The sequence below is a fragment of the Callithrix jacchus genome, chromosome 17, assembly GCF_049354715.1.
Source record: "Callithrix jacchus isolate 240 chromosome 17, calJac240_pri, whole genome shotgun sequence".
NCBI classification, from domain to species: Eukaryota; Metazoa; Chordata; class Mammalia; order Primates; family Cebidae; genus Callithrix; species Callithrix jacchus.
The window spans coordinates 76,223,307-76,246,704 of NC_133518.1; the positions used below are offsets into that span (position 1 = coordinate 76,223,307).

Genomic DNA, 23,398 nt, shown 5'->3' on the forward strand with positions numbered 1-23,398 from the left:
GTCCCGTGTCAGATACATGATCTCACGATTTTTGTCCCATTCTGTGGGCTGTCTTTTCACTTTCCTGATAATCCTCGGAAACAATGTTTTTAATTTTGAGAAAGTCTAATTTTCCTACTTTTTTCCTTTTGCTATTTGTGCTTTGCTGAGGTACTGGTTAGGTTTTGATATCCACTTTATATTTACTTCACAAATAACTGGAAAAATTTTCTTTTTGGAACAACTTAAGTAGTACAGAAATACTCGCTATTTTTTCTGTGAAACCGTTTGGGACTGGTGCTTTTGGGGCGTGGGGTCGCTCTGGTCTTCCTTCTTAGCTAGAAGTGCCAGTTTCGTTTTGTTATTTTTTTTGAGATGGAATCTTGCTCTGTCGTGCCCAGGCTGGAGTGCAGTTGTGTGATATCAGCTCATTGTAACCTCCATCTCCTGGGTTCAAGCAATTCTCCTGCCTTAGTCTCCTGAGTAGCTGGTACTACAGGGCCCTCCACCATGCCCAGCTAAGTTTTGTATTTTTAGCAGAGACGGGGTGTCACCATATTGGCCAGGCTGGTCTCAAACTCCCGACCTCAGATGATCTGCCCACCTCAGCCTCTCCAAGTGCTGGGATTATGGGTGTGAGCCACCATGCCCAGCTGAAATGCCAGTCTTAAGTTATTAAATACATGGTAGAATGTCTGGTTACAGTTTTTATCAGTTTTGTAGAGGCAACCCTTTTTGGTGGGCTTTTTTTGTCTACAGTAAAATTTTGTTGCTCTCTTCCTCTTTTTCCCTGATAGTATCTTTTTAAAAAATCCCTGTTATTGAGTAAAATTTATGTACAAAAAATGACATCCATTAAAATATACAATTAAATGTATTTTGACAGATATAGACCTATAGCTATGAAACGACCACCACAATCAAGATATGAAATGTTTGTATCACCCCCCCAAAAATTCCCCACTAGACTTAGGCAACCACTGACCTCCTTTTCTCAGTATAGATGAATTTGCGTCTTCCAGGCTGTTCCTCAGTAAGTTATAATTGTGTGCATATCAATAGTTCGTAGTTTTTCTTGCTCTGTAGTATGATATTACATATTTACACCACAAATTATCTTCGCTTGTTTAGGGACACCTGGGTTGACTCCAGCTAATTATTACAAATAAGGCTGCCATGAACATTTGTATACACATCTTTCTGTGGACTTAGACTTTCATATCTCTTGGCTGGATACTTAGGAATTGAAAGGCTGGATCACATGGTTATCTAATAGCATCCTGGTGTAGATTCTGAGCTTGGTTTTCTCTTTTTTAACACATAGTTAAAAGGGTTGGATTTTATCAGGTCAGCTCTTTGCAGTGGGGTCTTACAGGGGTGAGGAGGGTGAGAAGAGGGGGTTCCAGGCAAACTTCCAAAGCCTGTAGTCCAAGGACGCTTGGTCTGTTGTGACTAGAGGTGTTCTTCCCTCCGACGCACCATATCTGTGTGGCCACCCCTCCTCTACCTCTCCAAACCTATGGGGCTTGAGAGGGCTTTTATAGTCCAATCCTGCACTCCCCCAGGGTGAGCCTTTCTTGCATCTAGAAGGCTTCTTTAGAAGGTGCTGTCTGAGAATTGCCACCTCTGGGTCATTCTGGGGCAATATGCCTGTCTTCTCTTTCCATCTTAGCAGCCCTCGTGCCTGTTCGGTCAACAGTTCCCACTTGGGGTTGGGGAGGATTCTTCTTCATATGGACATTTCCAGGGTTATGTACCACAGGGCCTCTCCTGGCTTTGCAGGCTCTGCCTGCCCTGAGGCTCTGGCCTGCATTCTCTGTTGTTCTTGCAGGACTCGGGGCGGTGTTCACGTGCACAAGGATGGGCTGACGGTCACTTCTCCAGTCCTAATGTGGGTCCAGGTAAGTGTAGGGATTCCTGTTCTCTTTCTGTCCCCAGCCTGTCTCACTGGGAGACTCAGTGATTTGCTAGGAAGCCCAAAGGTGGCAGCTGATGAGAGCCTCTATTGAGACCAGGTCCTCATGGGAAAGTGGAGTTGGCATGGCTCCTGGGACCAGGCTCAGTCTCAGCTGGTGCCAACACTCCCAGGCTGAGAGGACTCACAAAGGACTTTCAGGTACTGGAGCCACAGCAGATGGCAAGTCCTGCTGTAACCACTTTAAAATACCACAGAGCAAATTGTTTCCCAACTCTGCAGTCAGGCCCTGTGGCCTCCCTTGTACCATGAAATACAAACATAGGCCGGGCGTGGTGGCTCACGCCTGTAATCCCAGCACTTTGGGAAGCCTAGGCGGGTGGATCACTTGAGGTCAGGAGTTCAAGATCAGCCTGGCCAACATGGTGAAACCCCATCTTTGCTAAAAATACAAAAAATTAGCTGGGGATGGTGGCACACACCTGTAATCCCAGCTACTTGGGAGGCTGAAGCAGGAGAATTGCTTGAACCCAGGAGGTGGAGGTTGTGGTGAGCTGAGTTCACACCATTGCATTCCAGCCTGGGCAACAAGAATGAAACTCTGTCTCAAAGAAAGAGAGAAAGAAATACAAACCCATTAGGGTCTTAGTGCTCAGCCTCCGAGATCCCTTAGCTCCCTGCTCACTCAGAATGGTGAGTTATGGCCTGCCCAGTCAGACTCAGCTCAATCCCAAGCCAGGCCTCCCTGCTGAGGATCAACAGGAAAGGAGAATCCCTGTGGCAAGATCTGGTGACCTAGGGGGCCACTGGAGGGGATGTGGATAGCACAGACAGGCATGGTGGTGCCAGGGGCTACCTGAGCACATGCTGCAGGGTCCCCAAGTCCCTGAAACTGGAGGCCAGCCAAGTTTGTGTCTGCCAAAAGCTTTTTTCAGTCCTCCAATACCTATCTAACCAATTCCCTGTATTAAACTCTTTTTGTTAAAAATAACTAGTACGATTTTTTTTTAATGGTGTAACCCTGACTCATACACTGTAGAATTAGGGTGGAGGATGGATTTTCTCCAGACAAAGCAGATAGACTGCACTCCGGAGGGCTGGGTTAGACCAAGGGGCAGAGTGGGAGGGTTCAGGGTTAGAGGCAAGGGTCAGTGTCAAGAGGTCCCAGTGATATCAAGGGCATCTGATAGGCCAAGGCCTTCACCTGGGGAGGTGAGCAGTGGGTGAGAGCCAGGCTTGGGGTGGGGCCAGGGTGATTTCTGATCTGACGCAGCCTTGTGGACCAAACTTGATCCTGTCTCTGCCAGCCCGTGCTCCAGCTGTGCCCCACTCCCTGCCCAAGGTCTGGTGGGCGTGGATAGAGTTGGCAGCCATAGCCAGGGTTGCAAAGGCTGGGGATGGTAGAATCAGGCAAAAGTGGGAGAGGCTTCTCTGCCCTCAGGAAAACACAAGTCAGAGTGAATCTCTAAGTCCTGCCATGAAATCTTAGGAGGGGTGATGTCAAAGTCTGCTGGGCACCACCATCCATTCTCACTCATTGGGTTTTGCTAGAAAGAAGAGTCCAGCCTACAGTGGAGGCTGGAATAGGGGCCTGGAACGGGTGGCCACCATCTTTACCCACTCCCTCCAGCCTCCAGCTCCTGGACACAGGGAGTCTGGGCCTGGTGCTCTGCTGTCATGGGAGCTCTCTACTTTGCTGTTCACTTCCTGTTGCAGTGAAGCCAGATCACTAATATAGTGGGTTGAAAATGCAAATTCAAGAAGCCAAAAGTTGGCTGCCTTATTTTGTTGTTTGTTTTTGAGATAAGGTCTCTTGCTGTTGCTCAAGCTGGAGTGCAGTGGGGTGATCGTGGCTCACTGCAGGCTTGATCTCCTGGGTCAAGCATCCTCCCTCCTCAGCCTCCTGAGTAGCTGGGATCACAGGCTTATGCCACCACATCCTGCTAAATTTTTCATTTTTTGTAGAGATGGGATCTCACTATGTTGCCCACGCTGGTCTTAAACTCCTGAGCACAAGTGATCCTCCTGCCTCGGCCTCCCAAAGTGCTGGGATTACAGCTGTGAGCCACCTCGCCTGGACTGAGCTACCTTATTTATGCTCTTCCTGAGTGTTTGGAAGTCACAAACTGGGGAAGCAGGGCTGCGTGTGGTGGCTCATGCCTGTAATCTTAGCACTTCGGGAGGCAGAGGCAGGTAGATTTCATGAGCCAGGAGTTTGAGACCAGCTTGGGCAACATGGCAAAACCCCATCTCTACAAACAAAGAAACAAAACAAAAGAAACTCCCAAAAATTAGCCGGCACCGATGGCATGTGGCTGTAGTCCCAGCTACTCAGGAGGCTGAGGGGGAAGGATCACTTGGGCCTGGGAGGTTGAGGCTGCAGTGAACTGAGATTGTGCCACTCCATTTTAGTCTGCGAGCCAGAGCAAGACCCTGTTTCAAAAAAAATGGGGAAGTAAAATTTGAAGATTGGTTGTTTTTGACTCCATTTATTTAAAATATTTTTAGCATGGTTGACCTGATTCGACTGATGCCTGTTTGTTTAATTAATGTCCTCTAGCGCTCACACCTCCCGAGTCATCAGTTTCTTCATCATCTGCCCAGTCCTCTGCTGCAATGGCAGGCACTTGCCTTTCAGTTCTGAGGCTTGCGTGTCTGATCTGGTGCTTCTGGACAGTCACGGTGGGTTCTGCTTCTCTTCTCAGGCACTGGATATCATCTTGGAGAAGATGAAGGCTTCGGGCTTTGACTTCTCTCAAGTCCTAGCTTTGTCCGGGGCAGGCCAGGTTTGTCTGCAGCAGGGTCTGCCTGCCATGTGAGGGGTGACCTGGGCAATGGTGCGGGTGTCGAGGAGATGGCTCCCTTTGGAGGGGGGAGGCTCATTCTTGACAGCCGCGGCACAAATTTCACTGTGAGTAAAAATCCCTACAACTGTTTTACCTTGGAGACTGTATAGCTGTCTTATACAGTTGAGATCACAGGCTTATGCCACCACACCCTGTTAAAGCTGAGATCGTGGTGAGAGAATGGAGGAGAGGTCCTCTGAAGGGCATGGAGGAAGCAATTGACCTGGATTTGTTATGACTGCTTGGGGGCACCACAGTTGTTGCCTTTCTATTTCTTGAAAGTAAAAGCAAAGTCAAAAATGATACTAATAGTGATAGTGGTTTTAGCAGTGAAAGAGTATTAATAACGATATCAAAAGACCTTGACCGAGCGTTTAGTGCATGCCAGATGCAACTCTGAGGGCTTTCCAGATGTCGCCCAGCTCAGTCCTTAGGATTCTCCAGGGTGGTGCTGTGGAGGGCTAGGTACACACTCAGGGCGTCCTGCCTGGGTTTATCCTTGGCTCTGCCATTTACAAGCAGTGACCTGGGATACATATTCTCATCTGTCATAGGGTCATTGTGAGTGTAAATACATAGCACAGTGCCTCCTATTAATACGCGGTAAACCTTAGTAAAGCTCGGGCTACTGTTATTATCACTGATGTTTGCGTGAGGCACGGAGAGGTGATGCCACTTGCCCAAGATCACACAGTGTTGGGAGTGGGAGTCGGGACTGAGTCCATCTCATCCGGTCCCTTGGCTGTGCTGAGATCACTTTTCTCCATGCTGGATTACCATCTTTTCATATCCTCCCTGGAATACGACTGGTTTTTCTGAAGCTGCTTCTTCCTCCGTGGCCTAACAGGAATTTATTGTTCCGGTTCTTGTTAAACACAACAGAGATTCCCTGGGTGATCTTGTCCACTTCTCTCACCTGAACCCCAGGCCTGGGCACCCATCTCCTTCTTAGATATTCCCTGACCCCCTCAGCTGGATGTTCCACAAATGCCTCAAGCCTAGCATGTCCCAGACTGAGTGCTGTCTCCCTTCAGACCTCCTCCTTTCTGGGTTCTCTTTCTCAGGGAATTCTCCCCATCCACCCAGGGCATACCTCAAGCATCATCTCTGACTCCTCCACCTTCCCACCCCACACCCAGGGGTCTTCATGTCTCACTGATTTGCCTGTGACTCTTGACTCTACCATCTCTTCTCCAGCACTGCTTCTGTCCCCCAGGCCACCTGCTTGTCATTCTTCTCCAGGTCTCTACCACAGCCTCCCCACCTCCAGCCTGCCTTCCCCGTGACTCCCACAAGCCTTTCATACGTTCAGCTCCGTCCTGGTAATCCAGGGTTCCCGCCACCTCCAAGATGAGCCCTGGCCTCCTGAGCATGGCTTCAGGTTCCCAGTGCTCAGGCTGCCCACTCTCTTTAGCCCATTACCCACCCCCGACCCAGGCTTAGGCCCACTGCTTAGAATGCCATATAGATTCTCTGCATGCAGCACACACTGGGACCCTTTCCTGATACGACCACTTCCACCTATCTGTACCCAGTCGGTTAGGGGCCTCTGTTCCCACGGCCCTGTTGCTGCAGCTCCATAGGGTTTTGTAATTGTACATTTGTGTCCCTTTCCCTGACTCAACTCCATTAGCCTGAAGAATAGGGGCAATATCCTATTCATCTGCCCCAAGCCTGGCATGACCTATGTGCTTAATAAATGTTTGCTGAATGAATGAATGCATGACTGAAGGCAGTGAGTGAATAAATAAATGAATTTCAGATAATATTACGAGCAATGTGTTTAAATGCAGTTTACAAAAGCCACCAAAATCCAGAACAATAATTTGTTCTTGGACCTTTTCTCTAAGTTGTAGGGTAGACAGGGCAGACTTCCTCCCCATTTTCTTGAAGTGGAAACCGCGTCTCAGGAAGGTGATGAGCTCTGTGACTAGGAAGTGGCAGGGCAGGTGGTGGAGCCTGCTTCTTTGGCATGTGGTCTGGGGTCTTCCTGTGTCTCCAGGAGGCTGTACTCTAGTGTGTGGTCATGTGAACATGCTATTGGGTTTCCCAACAGCAACACGGAAGTATATACTGGCAGGCTGGAGCCCAGCAGGCACTGAAAAGCCTCTCACCAGACCTCCCGCTACACCAGCAGCTGCAGGTAACTGTGGCCACATTGTGTGATTCTGAGAAACTTCTGCAAAGCGGGGAGGAGAGTCCCAAGTCCTGTGGGTCCTGAGGCCTGCTCGACTCAGTGTTGGAGCTGTGCTCGGGCGCCCTCAGCAGAAGAGCCTTTCAACCTCAGGCGTTTGGGGAGAGGCCCCACTGGGCCAATTCTAGCTTACAGCATAGAGGGTTGGCCCATGTGTCTCCAACCAAGGTTACCTGGGAAGAAGTGTCACGACTGCTATGATGGGCGGTGTGACCAGCAGCTCTCCAAGTCAGCGGATGGAGCTCAAGCCAGTGCCTTTGCCCTCCTTCCTAGGCCTGTTTCTCCATCAACGACTGCCCGGTGTGGATGGACTCCAGCACCACAGCCCAGTGCCGCCAGCTGGAGGCTGCTGTGGGCGGGGCTCAGGCTCTCAGCTGCCTCACAGGCTCTCGAGCCTACGAGGTATGCTGGGGATGGAGTTGGGTGCAAGGGGTGGTCTGGTTGCAGGCTCTGGAGGCATAGTGGGTGACCTGCCTCTGTGGGGTTCCTGCAGAGCCAGGAACAGACACTCTGGGCCCTGGGTCCTGATCCAGGCTGCCTGCCACGCTATGTGTTCCCAGACCAGGCTGGGTGTGCACGTGACTATGCTCCTGACACGGAGTTGCTGTGCATGGGGGTGGGGAGGGCACCTCCTCTCATTGTCTGTAACCTGGGGATTATAACAGGATTACGTTTTGGGTAGGTTTGAAGCTAAAAGAAGTCAGTGCATATAAAGCACTTAGTGCAGTGCCTGGCAAAGTTTTTTTTTAAAAAAGAATGTTGGGCCAGGCGCGGTGGCTCATGCCTGTAATCCCAGCCCTTTGGGAGGCTGAGGTGGGTGGATCACGAGGTCAAGAGATTGAGACCATCCTGGCCAACACGGTGACACCCCGTGTCTACTAAAAATACAAAAAAATTAGCCGGGCATGGTGGCACACGCCTGTGGTCCCAGCTACTTGGGAGGCTGAGGCAGAGGAATCGCTTGAACCCAGGAGGCAGAGGTTGCATTGAGCCGAGATTGTGCCACTGCACTCCAGCCTGGTGACAGAGCAAGGCTCCGTCTCAATTAAAAAAAAAAAAAAAAAAAGAAAGTCTCTGTTCTGCTGGTTCAGTCATGTCCCCAGGGGTGACTGTGATTAGGCCAGCCTGGATCACATGACCTCACTGGAGAGGAAGCTTGGGGATATGGCCAACCCTACTTGGGCCCCCTGAAATACGAATATGTGCATGAGGAAGACACCCAGATCCTGCCTCTAGTGCCTCGGTCAGAATAGTCACCATGCTGTGTGAAGAGCGAGGGTTATTCACTCAGCATTGTCCAGTCCTGATGTGGGAGAGGCCCTCCAGGAAGGCCCAGAAGTTTCTCATTTCTCTGTCCTGTGGGTGCAGAGCCATTGTTTACTGCCTGGGTCTTTGATTGCTAAGGACATTTTAAGGATTCAAAGGCCAAATTCGCATTGTTCAGTAGATATGAAACATTTAATGCTGACTTTAAAAAGACGCATTTATTAGAGGTGAGGTCTCACTGTGTTGTCCAGGCTGGACTCCTAGGTTCCAGAGCTCCTCTCCCTTCAGCCTCTTGAGTAGCTGGGGTTACAAGCACTACTGCCCCCGGTTGGGGCTTACTTTTAAAAGCTTTTATGATAACTGCTCCTATCCAGAGCATGCTACATTAAACTCACTTTATGAGGGTGATTATTCATTCTGTGTAGGATTTGGGTTCCTAAGAATTTATATTCCTTTTCCAGCGATTTACAGGAAACCAAATTGCAAAAATTTACCAGCAGAATCCCAAGGCCTACTCACACACAGAGGTTGGTTAAATGTTCCTGTTTGATTGAAAGTCACAGTTGAATTCCTTTCCTAATACGTTAGAATAGATGCATCTTATGTGCAGTGGCTAAAAACATTGATAAGCACACACTAACAAATGGTATATTCAATTTGCTTTTTTTCTCATTGTCGGGACATTTCCAAAGAGGAAGGGAAGAATGGAATGTGGGAAAGAGAAACGGGTTCTCCTGACCAAAAGGGCGAGGGTGAGGGTCCAGGTGGGAGCACTGGGGACTGACATGTTCCTGAGACCACCTGAGGAGAAGATCTGGGCGTCTGAGCAGGCTGTATCTGCTCACTTTCCTATGTGGTTAACTCAGGAGGACTGCCAGGCACATGATTGACATGGATTCAGTGTTTTCTTTGGAATTGTATAGGGCTGGGCCTTTGTGTCCCCAGCTGTGGCCCTTCAGCCAGAGCCTCTGTCACAGGAACCCAGGTTCATTCCTGGCTCCACTGTTGCTGAAGCCAGCCCTTAATGCTGCCTGAGAAACAGCCCCACACCCTGGCTAGGGATTTTCATCTTGTGATAAGAAAATAATCAGCTCACTTTAAACCAAAGAACCTTTTTAATCTTAGAAATTATTTTTCAGTGATTCGAGGTTCCAGATTACTCTGTAGCATTAGCTACATTAATGAATATAGGCTTTGGGTGGAGCGGTGAAAACCCTCCCCAAATTCTGTATGTGGAATGAAGTTGGCCTGACAGAGGACAGGAGCTGCTAACAGTCTCTCCATGGTTCCAGAGGCCCACGATGCTCATGTGGAAGTACAGCCCCTCAGGGTGGCATTGAAATCCATCCTCTGTTTCTCTGGCTAGTGCTCAGAGTCTGTGGCTTCTGAGGAGCCAGCTTTCCTGAACTCCTCAGAGTGTCCTGGTTAGTTCTGAGGCCACACATCCACTTCCCTTGTGACCAGAAGTAAATGCCAGAGAAATAGAGGAAGGAAATGAGGGCACACATTCCCCAGAACGTTGATTCTGGATGGAAAGGCAGCTTCCCTAAGCCCTTTCTCATGGGGCTTTTGCTTTTTGTCTCTTCTGAACTTGACCGTTTTATGGCTCATCGGAAGCTGCAGAGAATGAACGCTCTCCTGAGGAGTCTGTTCGTGGTATTCCTGCTGCCCTTATCCGAGATGCATAGTCTCCACTATTACTTGGGCCTTTTGCTCAAAGTTTCCACTTCCCTGTCCAATTGGAAACCTTTTTTCTGTGTTGTGTGTGTGTCAGAAGCATTCAGTAGCGTAGGGTGTGTGGAAGTGAGTTGCCTCACTGCTTCTTTCTTTTACAGAGAATTTCTTTGGTCAGTAGCTTTGCCGCTTCCCTGTTCCTTGGCTCTTACTCCCCTATTGACTACAGCGATGGTGAGCCTCGGGGTCTCGGGTGGGTCCCTGGGCAGCGTGCATGTGGCATGTGGGCATGCAGGCAGCGGGAGCCCCATCTACCCCAAGTAGGTGCCAGTCTTGTAGCCCTGTCATCTATTGCCAGGAAGGGAGTGTATTCATTATTTTTTGCCACATAACAAATGACCCTAATACTTAGCAGCTGAAGACCACTGTGTTTATTTTCTCACCTGGTGTTGGAGAGCCAGGAATGTGGGGGCAGCTTAGCTGGGAGATGCTGGCTCAGGATCTCCCACAAGGTGGCAGTCAAGCCAGCAGCCGGGGCTGCAGTCATCTGAAGGCTCAACTGGGGCCGAGGATCCACTTCCAGCATCACACACAGGACTACAGGCAGGAGGCCTCAGTTCCTCACATGTGGGCTTCTTTATGAGGCTATTAGTGACACTTCAGAGAGGGAGGGAGGAGATGGGGAGAAGCCATGCAGAAGCTGCCGAGTCCTATCTTACTAGTCACACACTAGGTACACTTGAGCCAGTATGGTGTTGTGGGGAACCTCACAAGGGGTGAGCACCAGGAGGTGGGTATCAGCAGGGGCAATCATGGAGCCTGGCTCCTGCAAGGAGCTAGTAAAGTTTTTGTGTCACATTTGGTGAACTCCAGAGATTTGTGAGCTTCTAGAATCAAAACCCCGAAAAAAACAAATTGCAGATGGTGCCAGTGAGGAGGGAAAGCTGGGAGGAGGTTGCTTCAGGAACTCTTGGATGAGTCTAAGAGTGAGAAGAGTGTGGATAGAATGTGGGTGGAGGATGCAGGGCTGGGGCCCAGACCCGTGGATGTGGCTTTCAGAATGGAGCCCGGGGTGCTCTGAGTCTCGTGGGAGCTCATGGGAAGTTTTTGAGAGCTGGTGTATGCCAGGCATTATTCTGGTTTCAGGAGAGAAAGTGGCTAAGGAGCGGTGCTAAGCTTCCCTCACCGTCTGGAGGAGGCGACAGGGCTCCCTACAGCTCGCTCCATAGAACAGTAGACTTGGAGTAGGCTGCATGTCCACCTGTGTTCTACACACCTGCCCCAGGACTGATCACCGCAACAGCTGCTCCAGGGGGCATGGCAGAGGTTCATGTTCCTCAACCACAGCTGGGCCCTCCACTCTACTCCCCTTCACTCACTTGAGACGTCACCTCCTAACTTCACCTGGGCAGGTGACACCATCAGCATCCCAGTCCACCTCTGCCTGCCTCCACCTTGGCCCAGTGGAGGAGGAGGTCTCTCCACCAATACTCTGGATTTTCTCTCCTTTCCCATCCTTAGGGAAGCCTTGGGAGAGGGAGGATGTTTTGGGAAAGAGCTAGCAGGTTGATCTCAGTGACCAGGAGGAAGTTTAGAGGAATCTGAGAGCTTTTTTTGGAAAGTCAATTAGACCGAGAAATCCCTGGGGGCTGACTTGGAAATCTAAGGGACATGGAGAGTGGTTCCTGGTCAGTGTGTAGTTCCAGCCCCGCTGGGAGGTCTTTGAGCAGCAGATTTCCAAGCTGACTGTAGTGTTTGAGCCGATGAGGAATATTTAGAGGAGGTGCGATGCCATCTGTTGCCAAGAGCCTCTCTGGCCTCTGGTTCTCTGGTTCCAGAAAAACACAAGCGTGCATACATTCCATGAAGGGAGAGCTCCAGGTACAAGTTGTGGCAAGATAATTATCTGCCCTCTGCCAGATTTGTGCATTTTCACAAAAGGTCCGTTTTCAAGATGTGTCTATCATCTGTCTCCTTCTTCCTCAGGATCTGGAATGAATTTGCTGCACATACAGGATAAAGTCTGGTCCCAGGCTTGCCTTGGCTCCTGTGCACCTCATTTAGAGGAGAAGCTTGGCCCACCAGTGCCATCATGCTCAGTTGTGGTAGGTCTCCTTTCTGGTGATGTGGCTGATTTAAGAGTAGGCAGCTACCTGGGAAGCACTGTAGCACACACGTGCACACACACACAAACACATACAGGCGGCACACTCCCTTGTTTGTTCATTCACCCACAGGCATACACATGCAGGGTCTTCAGTTTAGCCTAAGATATAAGTCACTGTCTGGATCAGTGCCTTGCACACAGTAGGTACTCAGGTGCATGTATAGATATGTATAGATTACTGTCTTATGGTCGGGGAGACTTTGGAAAATTCCTCTAGAAATTTATTAGAATAGGGATAAAAATGGCAAGTGATGGCACAGCTAAAGAAAAAATGCAGAGTGCTGAGGTTCTAGGACTAGGGACTACCAGTGAAGCTTGAAGGAGGCAGCCTTGGGGAAAATAGAAAGAAATAACAGCAGGGCTGGTGCAGCACAGACCCTGGCACTGGACCGCCTGGGACTGAGTCCTGTTTCCACCAGCTCTGTGACTTTGTGTGATTTGCTCATCTGGATCAAAGGGAATGATGCTATTCATCTTATAGGGCTGTTGTGCAAATTAGGTGAGTTAATATGTCTAAAGCCCTTAAGACAGTGCCTGTTCCCACGGGTAATGGAAAAACACTTACCCATCACAGCGGCCCCATCCGTTTGCAGTGGACACGGGCTGTGAATGTCCTGGTGTATCCTGGTTGGCCAGCCCTGTTCTTGGCTGTCCTGTGGGGACAACGGAGTGGAGACAGAGAGAGACCTGGGTCCTGCCCCTGGGGCCCTTTGGTGGAAAATGCTTGCCACAGAGCCAGAACGACCAGAAAGAACTCTGGGTGGGACAGAGTGTTGGTGTGAAGAAGGGACAGGGCACCCTGAAGCCTGGAGGGAGTCGTGGAGCTGGGAGTCTTGGGCCATATGGAGGAGGGGCTGCTGTGAGTACCCTGCATTGGGAGTCTCAGCCACGGAAGCACTTTTGTTTTCTTATTAGAGGCAGAGTCTCACCCTGTCACCCAAGGAGTGCAGCGGCATGATCATAGCTCACTGCAACCACCAAATCCTGCGCTCAAATGATCCTCCCTCAGCTTCCAAGTAGCTGGGACTACAGGCATGCACTAGCATGCACGGCTAATTTTTTTATTTTGGTAGCGACAGGGTCTCACTATGTTTGCCCAGACCGGGCAAATCTCCTGCCTCAGTCTCCCAAAGTGCTGGGATTACAGGTGTGAACCACCACGCTCAGCCATTTTTCTTGTGTGATTCACACTGACATGCTGAAAACTGCCTTGGCACCATGCGGCAGAACATCAAAGCCAAACCATCAGCATCCAAAGTGTGCCATGAGGCCAGTGCATGGAGCTGGAGGAAGAGCCACGTGCCATCAGCATCCAAAGTGTGCCCTGAGGCCAGTGCATGGAGCTGGAGGAAGAGCCAAGTGCCATCAGCATCCAAAGTGTGCCATGAGGCCAGTGCGTGGAGCTGGAGGAAGAGCCATGTGCCATCAGCATCCAAAGTGTGCCCTGAGGCCAGTGCGTGGAGCTGCAGGAAGAGCCACGTGCCATCAGCATCCAAAGTGTGCCATGAGGCCAGTGCGTGGAGCTGGAGGAAGAACCACGTGCCATCAGCATTCAAAGTGTGCCATGAGGCCAGTGCATGGAGCTGGAGGAAGAGCCACGCGGCCCTGTGGAAGCTGACAGCGCAAGACCCAGACGGAGGACAGCTCAGAAAGACAGAGGAAGGGCAGACAGAAAACAGCCAAGCCACCGGGACTGGCAAGTCCACACATGGCTTTTAGTTGAATGTGAAATTCAGAGCAGGCTTTGCTTGCCTTATGCAAGAACACATGCCTCCAAGAAGGAGCCTGTGCAGACAAGCAGCGCTGACTCTGAAAAGGCATTTTCATTTGTCACACAGGTGTCGTGTGGGGGGACCAGGCAGGACCCATGTTCTTCGTCCTCCCTCTTTTTGAAGGTGGTACCCAGATAGCACTCCCTGCACACCGCCTTTTCGGTTACTTTCCTTAGAACACTGTTCTCTGCACTTCACGCCCGATTGTTGTTAATCCAGGCGCGGGGTGATAGACCGAGTGTGCGAGGCGTGATCTGCTCCCATGAGTTTGCTTACTGGTGTCCTGTTACCTATTTTTTTTGTTTAATGCTATATCTGGAATTTGGAGCTTATAAAGCAAGCACAAAGTTGGGGTTGGTCTGTCCCTACTACCTGAAATCTCAAGATCAGCAGTTTTTGAGAGGAGCTCATGCTCATGGTTCCAAACCTGCCCTGGGCTCCTCTGGCGAACTGTGAACAGGAGGGACACTCCCAGTTCATGACAGGGCGTGATGTGACTCCTGGCTCTGCAGAAGATTCCTTCAGCACTGGTGGCCTGGAGCCTGTAACATTCTCGTGGCCTGAGGGCTGGGTGGCTGTGCTGGGCAGGCAGGGTTCACCTCAACAGAGCACCCTCACTTTGTCCCCGTCCCTCAGGGAGCCATTTCTTCCTTCTACGTCCAGCGCTACGGATTTCCTCCAGGATGCAAAGTGGTGGCTTTCACTGGGGACAACCCAGGTGAGTATCTCGGGGAGTTTCCCTCTCCAGGGAGCCTGACTGGGTCAGGGCTGGACGATTGAGAGTTCCAGTCCAGCCTCGTGGCGAAGCCTTCTGTGGTCATCCCCACCACCGCACCCTGCCATCTCACGCCTTGTGCCTGCCCCTGCTTAGCTCTGACTCTGCCCTCAGGAGCTGGTCAGCCTGCTCTCTCCGGGTGAAAACTGCTCAGTGATTAAGGAAGGCAGTCATGCCCACCCCGCTCCTAACCTGTCTTTTCTGTTCCATAGATGAATAGCTCAGTTCCTCCAACCCTTCCTCTAGGACGTGGTTTTAAGTCTCTGCCCTGTCATTTGATCTGCAGCAATGGCTTGTTTCTCATCTAGACACCTCATCTCCTTCCCTAGCCTCTTCTCTTCCTCCTCCTCTCCTCTGGGTAGTCCTGAAGCCACTCCTGGAAGGGCCCTCGGATCTCTGAAGGAAGGCCAGGTGGGCTACACTGAATAACACCTTAACTGCTGCCTCTCAGCCCTGCCCCAGGAGAAGTCAGTCTTTCAACTCCACCAAGTAGGGTAACATTTAACCCTAACTAGAAGGGTGAATTTTAACGGTAATTAGAAAGGTTAATTTCTGTCCTTTCAGTCTTCTTTCTGTGCTCATAGTAAGCATTGTTTCTTCTAATCAACATGGGCAGCACCTTCCTCATTTTAACAGTTGTCTAGAGTTCCGCCATCCCAGCATTATCTCACTGGTCCCTTACGGATGGCGGTTGGTGTTGCTTCAGTGTTTGGGTAGTGCAGACAGTGTCGAGATGCACATTCGGTCTTGTCTCTCTGTTGTTACAGGGTAGGTTCTCAAAGGTGGGATCTCTGGATCCAAGGCTTCTGACACACACGCTGCTGATGGAACCTCAGTGGCAGTGTGTGAGTGCGCCTGTCCTCACTCCCGTTTCACCTTTGCTCACATGATTAGTCACTCGGCATTTAGTGAATGCCTCTTATGTGCCAGGCCTTCTTTCGGCGCTGGGGCACTTCAGCAAACAAGGCAGAAAGAGATTGCTGTTGTGAGCCAGGTATGCTGGTGTGCACCTGTAGTCTTAGCTACTCGGGAGGCTGAGGTGGGAGGATTGCATGATCCCGGAGTTGGAGGCTATGGTGAGCTATGATCATGCCACTGTACTCCGGCCTGGGCAGCAGAGTCAGACCTCACCTTTATATCTTTTTTTTTTTTTTTTTTTTTAAGACTCCTGCTGTGGGCCTCGTGTCTAAGGCAGGGCACAGACAGGGAACATAAGCTAAGCCCCGGCTTTTCCATCACCACCTTTATCTTTTCCTGCTGTGTATATCCTTGGGGTCTTGGCCTCCTTGGTTCTCTACTCCCGGGAGTACCTGACAGTGGAGGGACGTTTGGACCCCTTCAGGGAAGAGACTTCACAGCTCACATCAGAGGCCCTGCTCACAGAGACTCCACCCCCTGACCTCTGTGACCTCTTAGGGCCTCCGGGGCGCTCAGCTCCCCTGCTTCTGCCTCCACCCTAGGGTGTGGGTGGGAGTTGGAGGTGGAGGCTGTGCTCCTGCCTAGAGAGCCCTGTGGTTTGCTTTGTGGTTCCCACGTGGCTCCCCAGCTAACCAGGAGCTCCCCTCCCATTCTCAGCGTCGCTGGCAGGCATGAGATTGGAGGAAGGCGACATTGCGGTAAGTGACTTCCCATTGGCTCTTTCGGTTTCCACACTCACACCCACACTCTGAAAAGTAGCACCAGGATCTGGGTCCCAGCAGCATGTCTGCTACTTATCAGAGTGTCTGCTGGCCCCAGAGGCAGGGGAGGGAGGGGAAGGGGGTGCACATCTTTCTCAGAAGGTCATTGTTCTTTGCTGCATGGGCAGGACCCCTGCCTGCTTCACAGTGGCCAGTCTTAGTGAGTGCAGCAGCAGAGGGTCAGACGTGGGGCCAGAGGGCTAGGAGCAGCCCAGATTAATAAGGAAGACATAACTCAGGCCTTCCTACTTCTAGTGGGAAAGTCGTGTGGGGAGCCAACTATCACCCAAATCGTTATTTAGATGCAGTTGTGAGATCAGCACAGGAGACCCATGGGATCTGCACCTGGGGAGCTGGCTCCTGGTTCCTCTGGTGTGGAAGGGTCAGAAGGGGCTCTGAGAAAGTGGCCTTGCATCTGAGGTCTGCAGCATGAGGAGCGAAGTGACGGGGTCAAGGTGGGCAGAGGGCAGCATGTGTGGGCAAAGCCCAAGGCGCCTCAGCTCTGCCCATCTCTTTCCAGGTCAGCCTGGGCACCAGTGACACCCTGTTTCTCTGGCTCCAAGAGCCCATGCCCGCCCTGGAAGGCCACATCTTCTGCAACCCGGTTGACCCCCAGCACTACATGGCGCTCCTGTGGTGAGTCTGGGTGTTAGCTGGCACCATTCACTGGGTGAGGAGATGCAGGCAGATCTGGCGCCATCTTGAGGACCCCAAGTCATTCCACTAAGCTCTGGAATGACTCCCTCCACTTTTCCAGGCTCTGTTGGGCAGCTGAGACCCCCAGGGACTCACTGACTCTTGCTGACAGCAGAGCTGCGTGAGGAATAGTCCAAGACCCTGAGTCCTCCCAACCCAGGTTCAAATCCTATCCTCACCACCAATACCTGTGTGACCTTGGGCCAACTCCATAGCGTGGCATGTCTGAGCCACACTTTCCTCATGAGATGGGGGGGGTAAGAGCATTTACCTCACATTGTTGCTGTGGCCTGTCTGCCATGTGGTGGACCCTCAGCAAATGGCGGAGAAGACGTCCTGCCTTCCAACGGCTCTCATGGAAGGGACATGCTCTGTGCTCTGACCACAGGCCTTTGGAGACCCATTCAAAGCTCCTGAGGGAGATGGTTTCTGAGCTCCTACGCCCTAAGAACTGTTGGCAAATGTGGCTAGTTAGTCCAGCCTGCCCTGTCTCATTGTGCATATGGTAGAATGTGCAGAACCCAAGCTTTCTGTCCCTACCTGGGGCTCCTCTATGTCAGCTTCCTCTGTAAACAGCCCAAGACAAGGATGTTTTTGGCACCTCCCAGGGACATTCAGGGACCTGGAATCTGAGGAAGAGCCTTTGATGCCTAAGTTTCAGAGCCTGCTGTGCACTGCCTGGGGGTTGTGGTCCAGCCTGACCTGCAGTTCCTCTGCCTGGGTCTCCTCACTGAAACTCATGGGTCCAGTCAGCAAACACCAGCTCCCTTACTCAGAGCTGTGCCCTCTTCTGCAGCTTTAAAAATGGCTCCCTCATGAGAGAGAAGATCCGCGATGAGTTCGCGTCCTGTTCTTGGAGCGAGTTCTCTAAGGCACTGCAGTCCACAGAGATGGGCAACGGTGGAAACCTGGGTAGGCTGGCTGGGGATGCCCAGGCCTGTGAGGGGTCAGCAGCTACTGCTCGAGGTGCCTGGGGCCCCATGAGCTGGGGGAGAGGAGGGCCATGGAGAAGTCCAGCGAGTTCTGTCTGTCTGCATTGCTGTTACGCAGGTCCTACAGTCTGGTATGGACCCTGTGCTCTGAGCGAGGGTGGGGCTGTACGGCTGTCCTTGGCTTCCACTCTGAGCAGAGATTAGGCCATTGCTGTATCTTCTGTCCCCTCCCAGCCCCTGGTGACAGCATCAGAGAGGGCAGCCTCTACCCTGGTGCATCCCCGTTCACAGCCCTCTGCCCCAGGCACAAGGAAAAGTGCCCAGTGTCTAGGCAGGCCTGAGCAGGGAGGGGCCGTGCCTCCCTTGGTCAAACCTGTGTTGGACTTTAGGATTGGCTGGGCAGCTGCTTCTTGTTCCAGGCTGCCAGGTGAGAGCAGGAAGAATTGTCTCTGAGAAAAGCTAGCTCAGGGCTTTCTGGTTCCCTTCTATCCTGTTGGAGAAAAGGAACTGGGAATATTCACAGGTCTCATCGGGGGATGAAAGAGAGCCAGGCAACCCAAGGATATGGGGTCATTTAGCCCTGTTCTAAGTCTGTTGAAAAGCCGATCTTTTGTTTTTTGACTAATGACAGCTGATATCTTCCTGGTTTTATTTCAGGTTTTTATTTTGATGTAATGGAGATCACCCCTGAAATTATTGGACGTCATAGGTTTAACACAGAAAAGCGCAAGGTACGTGTGCTGTTGGTATTGGAGTTACATTGGCTCCACTTGTGAGGTTGAATTTAACAATTGCCTATCAAATTATGTTACTTGTAGGGACTTCATTCATTCACTCATCCACTGATACACACACTTGTGGTGTGCCAGGGTGCATTCCAGAGCCTGGGGGGCCTTCAGCAACTAGGATAGGCACTGCCCTTTCCCTCAAGGAGGGATGCAGAAAACCTGAGAGTTCTCTTCAGCTTAACAAATGCTAACGCTGAAAGAGCTTATTTCCTTGGGAAGTTTTATCCTACACCCATAAATAACTCATGGATTTTGAGATCCTGAATTTCCTCCTGGTTGAAAGAGCCTCTGGGACTGGGAGGTACTCACATTTATTGAGGCCTGTTTGGTGCCAGGCATTGTGCTCGTGGTTTTCTATACCTTCCTCATTTACTTTTTTTTTCTTTTGAGACAGAGTCTCGCTCTGTTGCCCACACTGGAGTGCAGTGGCACAATCTCGGCTCATTGCAACCTCCACCTCTCGGGTTCAAATGATCCTCCTGACTCAGCCTCCCAAGTAGCTGGGATTATAGATGTGAGCTGCCACGCCAGCTAAATTTTGTATTTTAGTAGAGATGGGGTTTCTCCATGTTGGCCAGGCTGGTCTTGAACTCCTGACCTCAAGTGATCCGCCCGCCTCAGCCTTCCAAAGTCCTGGGATTACAGGTATGAGCCACCATTCCCAGCTGTCCTTTACTTTTCAAAGCAATTCTTTGAGGTAGGCACTATTGATCCTCTTTCCAGACAGAGAAGTCGTGATACAGAGGGTCAGGCTAAACAATTTGCCCAGAGTCACAAGGTCATAGGTGGTGGAGGGGCTCAACCCAGTTCTCTCTGGCTCTGAAGCTGCTGTTTTCTTTCTCCTCCATCATGCGACCTTTCCCAGGAAGGATTTAATTGGTTCTTGCTGCTCAAAATTGACATTGCTGTTAGGTAGTCACTGGAGAGTCATCACCACGTTTTGGGTTGTACCTGAGAGATGTTTCTGACCCCAGGAAATGGGGGATTTATGTAAGACCCTCTGTCTAGGAACTGTGACCGTCAGAGTTGGCGTTGGATTCAAGGGCAGATGATGGCACTACATGTTGGATTTTGAATGAAATGCTTTGTATAAAGTAGGAAGTTCGTCTCAATCTTCTGATGGGGGACCAGTTTGCTTTCTTTTGTTAGAGTGAGAAGCAATGCCTGCTCTCTCTTTTATACATGTGAATCCTAGATTTGTCAAGGAGAGAGTAGTGTTCTTCATTCATTCATTCAACCAACAGATATGTATGATTGGTGCCAGTCACCAGGGACACAAAGGAGAACAAGACATCAGTGGCCTTGCTCTCCAGAGCCTGCTGTCTAGGAGGGAGAGGGACAGTGGACAGGGGAATGAGCACGTACATGAATGGAGCAGGTGCTGAGGCTAGGGAGCAGAAGAACAGAATGCCACAAGGGAAAGCGGGGGTGGGCAGGCTGGAGACATACCCTGGGTGAAGGGTGGTCAGGCCTGGGTCTCTCTGAGAAGGTGGTCTTTAGGTTGAGACCTGAATGTACTCAGCATCTCACCATGGAAAGAGTAGGATGGACTTCCAGGCAGGGGGAGCAGCTTGGGAACTAGAAGAAGGTCAGTAAGGTTAGAGTGCAGCTGTTCATGAGGGGGCAGTGGCAGGTTCTGGCATTGGTCTCAGGTGCCAGAGAAGCAGGGGTGAGCCTGGCATTGCTGGTCATCAGTGCTAGCTTGGGGGACATGCCACAGGGGTGAGATCTCAGGATACGCTCATGGCTCTCACTTATCTATATGTACTGCATTTTCCAGGCTCTGTTGTCTAATCTGATCATTATAACAACCCTACAAAACAGGCGCCACTATTACCTCTGTTTTATTGAGAAAAAGAATGATAGTAAGACTAATGTAACTTACTGAAGATTGCAGAGCTGAATGGTAGACAGAACTTGAATCCTCAGCTGCCTAAGACTGAATTCTGTAATGTCTCTGATTCTTCAAAGTGACAGGCATGTGAGGCTATGAGCTGTGTGCTTGGGTAGTGTGTTTGTGTGAGTGTCTGTGACAGGCAAAGGTAGTGGTTAGAGAGCCCGGCTGTGAGTTTCAAATCTGGGCTGTTGTTTAAAAAGATCATATGCGTGCATGCACACACACACACACACACACACACACACACAGATAATGAGAGTTCCTTATTCTGTGCCCACCTTTTCCTGGAGACAGGTCTCAGCATTCCCTGGGGATATGGAGGTTCGAGCACTGATTGAAGGACAATTCATGGCCAAGAGGATTCATGCAGAAGGCCTGGGCTATCGAGTCAGTAAGTGAGCCACTGGCGGCGTGTGTCCTGGGATGGCGGCTCAGGACCAGCTCACACCGAGGGGCCAGGGCTAGCGGGGCAATGTCTACTGAAGTTTTCTTCCTGGGGACCTTGTGCAGGAGGGAGGTGGAGCCTGCCTTGGGGGTGGGGTGAGAAAGCGCAGGCAGGCATAGACCAGCAGGCAGGTTGTTCCTGCTTCTCAGCTGTGTCCACAATAGCCTGACCTTTTGACTAGGACCTGAAGGGCTTGGGAAGCGTCTCTCTGTAACCCTAAGCTCCAAGCTGCAAACAAGCTTTTCTGAGCTCTGGACTCCAAGGACATAGGCAGTGGAAGGTCTGGGGACATGACTGAAGCTTGGCCTTCCAGCCTGACCACATTCCATTGCCTCTGGGACATACTGTAGGTCTTTTAGCTTGGACAGGGAAGAAGGTGAGGGCGATTTGGTACGACTGCCAAAACTCAGGAGACTGATGTCTTAGTTAATTTTCTATTGCTTATAACAGAATACCTGATCCTGGGTAATTTATAAGAAAAGGAGTTTATTTTTTACAATTATGGAGGCTGAGAAACCCAAGGTTGAGGGGCCATATCTGATGAGGGCCTGCTTGCTAGTGGGGCTCTCTGCAGAGTCCTGAGGAGGTACAGGGCATTGCATGGTGAGGTACAGGGCTAGCTTAGGTCTCCCTTCCTCTTCTCATAAAGCTACCAGTCCCATTCCCATGATAAGCCGTTAATCCATTAACCTATTCATCTGTTGACCTATGAATGGATTAACCCACCCATAGAGCCCTCGTGACCCAATCTCCTTAAAGGTCCCATCTTTCAATACGCCACATTGGAGATAAAGCTTCAACATGAGTTTTGGAGGGATACATATTCAAACCATAGCAGTGGCACGGAGAGGGCAGACCCACGACTGGGGGAGGCAAAAGGAGGAGAAAGGGATTTCTGAGAACTTGAACTATAGAATAATCAGCTTTAGGAGGTCAGTGAGTTCCCCTTTCAGATGGCGTTGGAATGGTCTGGGGATCTGTAAGGAGTTTGGACTGGCCACCCATAGAGTCCAGGTTTCTAAGATGTATTTGTCCCTCTGGGATATAGCTGTTGTCACTAGAGAAGATAGTGAAGCTGCTTTGCTTGAGGGCCTTCCTATGATACTATATGGACAATCCAAGTTCTATGTAATATATTTTTATACCTTTGAATCCACTGAGTAAACAGATACTGTAAAAGTACCCATTAGGCCGGGTGCGGTGGCTCAAGCCTGTAATCCCAGCACTTTGGGAGGCCGAAGCGGGTGGATCACGAGGTCAAGAGATTGAGACCATCCTGGTCAACATGGTGAAACCCCGTCTCTAAGAAAAATACAAAAAATTAGCCGGGCATGGTGGTGCGTGCCTGTAATCCCAGCTACTTGGGAGGCTGAGGCAGGAGAATTGCCTGAACCCAGGAGGCGGAGGTTGCGGTGAGCCGAGATCGCGCCATTGCGCTCCAGCCTGGGTAGTAAGAGCGAAACTCCGTCTCAAAAAAAAAAAAAAAAAAAAAAAAAAGAATGTTTTCTGTTGTGGAATTCTAGGTTGGCACTTTTTACTTTCAGCACTTCGAAAATGTCATTTCATTGTTTTCTAGTCTTCTCATGTTTCAGATGAGAAACATTAGCCGTCATTCTTAGTGTTGTTCTTCTCAATGTAATGGAGTTTTCTTCTCTGATTTAAAATTTGTCTATTTACCTTTGATTTTCAGCAGTTTGATTATAATATACCTAAGTATGGGGTGTTTTAAATTATTTTGAATTTTTCCTCCTTGTGATTCACTGAGTTTCTTGGATTTGTGAGTTTATGTATTTCATCAATTTTGGGCAATTCTTAGCCATTAGTTCTTCAAATATTTATTTTTCCCTCTTCCCTCTTTCCTTTCCTCTGGACGTCAGTTACACATTTGCTGTTGCCCCATGGGACTTTGACTCTCTGTTCTCTTATTTTTTAAATTTTTTCTCTCTCCCTGCTTCAGTTGGACTCTTTCTCTCTCTCTCTTTTCTCTTTCTTTGTTTCTTTTGTCCTTCCTTCCTTCCTTCCTTCCTTCCTTCCTTCCTTCCTTCCTTCCTTCCTTCCTTTCCTTCCTTCCTTCCTTCCTTCCTTCTCTCGCTGTCTCTCTCTTTCTTTCTTTCCCAGGATGCAGTGCAGTGGCGTGATCTTGGCTTACTGCAACGTCCGCCTCCCAGGCTCAAGTGGGATTCTCCTACCTCAGACTCCTGAGTTGCAGGGACTACACATGAACACCACCACATTCAGCTTATTTTTAGTATTTTTTCTAGAGACCAGGTTTGACCATGTGGGCCGGCTGGTGGTCTCAAAATCCTGACCTCAGGTGATCTGCCTGCCTTGGCCTCCCGAAGTGATGGGATTACAGGCATGAGCCACCACACC

The 23,398-nt window shown here is 50.3% G+C and overlaps 1 protein-coding gene across 10 annotated transcripts in view; it reads left to right on the top strand.

Moving 5' to 3' along the window:
* XYLB (xylulokinase) overlaps positions 1–23,398 on the top strand; it is a 75,536-nt gene that overhangs the window by 11,258 nt on the left and 40,880 nt on the right. For 8 of the 10 annotated variants that reach the window (XR_013528756.1, XR_004736092.3, XR_013528758.1 and 5 more), the window contains exons 3-15: positions 1,811–1,880; positions 4,600–4,680; positions 6,797–6,883; positions 7,208–7,336; positions 8,662–8,727; positions 10,036–10,108; positions 11,861–11,979; positions 14,450–14,531; positions 16,164–16,204; positions 16,788–16,903; positions 17,760–17,875; positions 18,553–18,626; positions 20,875–20,971. Coding sequence is in view for 4 of the 10 variants with exons in the window: in XM_078354657.1 (XP_078210783.1) it covers positions 1,811–1,880; positions 4,600–4,680; positions 6,797–6,883; positions 7,208–7,336; positions 8,662–8,727; positions 10,036–10,108; positions 11,861–11,979; positions 14,450–14,531; positions 16,164–16,204; positions 16,788–16,903; positions 17,760–17,875; positions 18,553–18,626; positions 20,875–20,971 (1,151 nt within the window). In the remaining 6 variants the exon portion in view is untranslated. The remainder of the gene's footprint in view (positions 1–1,810; positions 1,881–4,599; positions 4,681–6,796; positions 6,884–7,207; positions 7,337–8,661; positions 8,728–10,035; positions 10,109–11,860; positions 11,980–14,449; positions 14,532–16,163; positions 16,205–16,787; positions 16,904–17,759; positions 17,876–18,552; positions 18,627–20,874; positions 20,972–23,398) is intronic. The other 2 variants (XR_013528757.1, XM_078354658.1) reach the window with 1 other exon arrangement.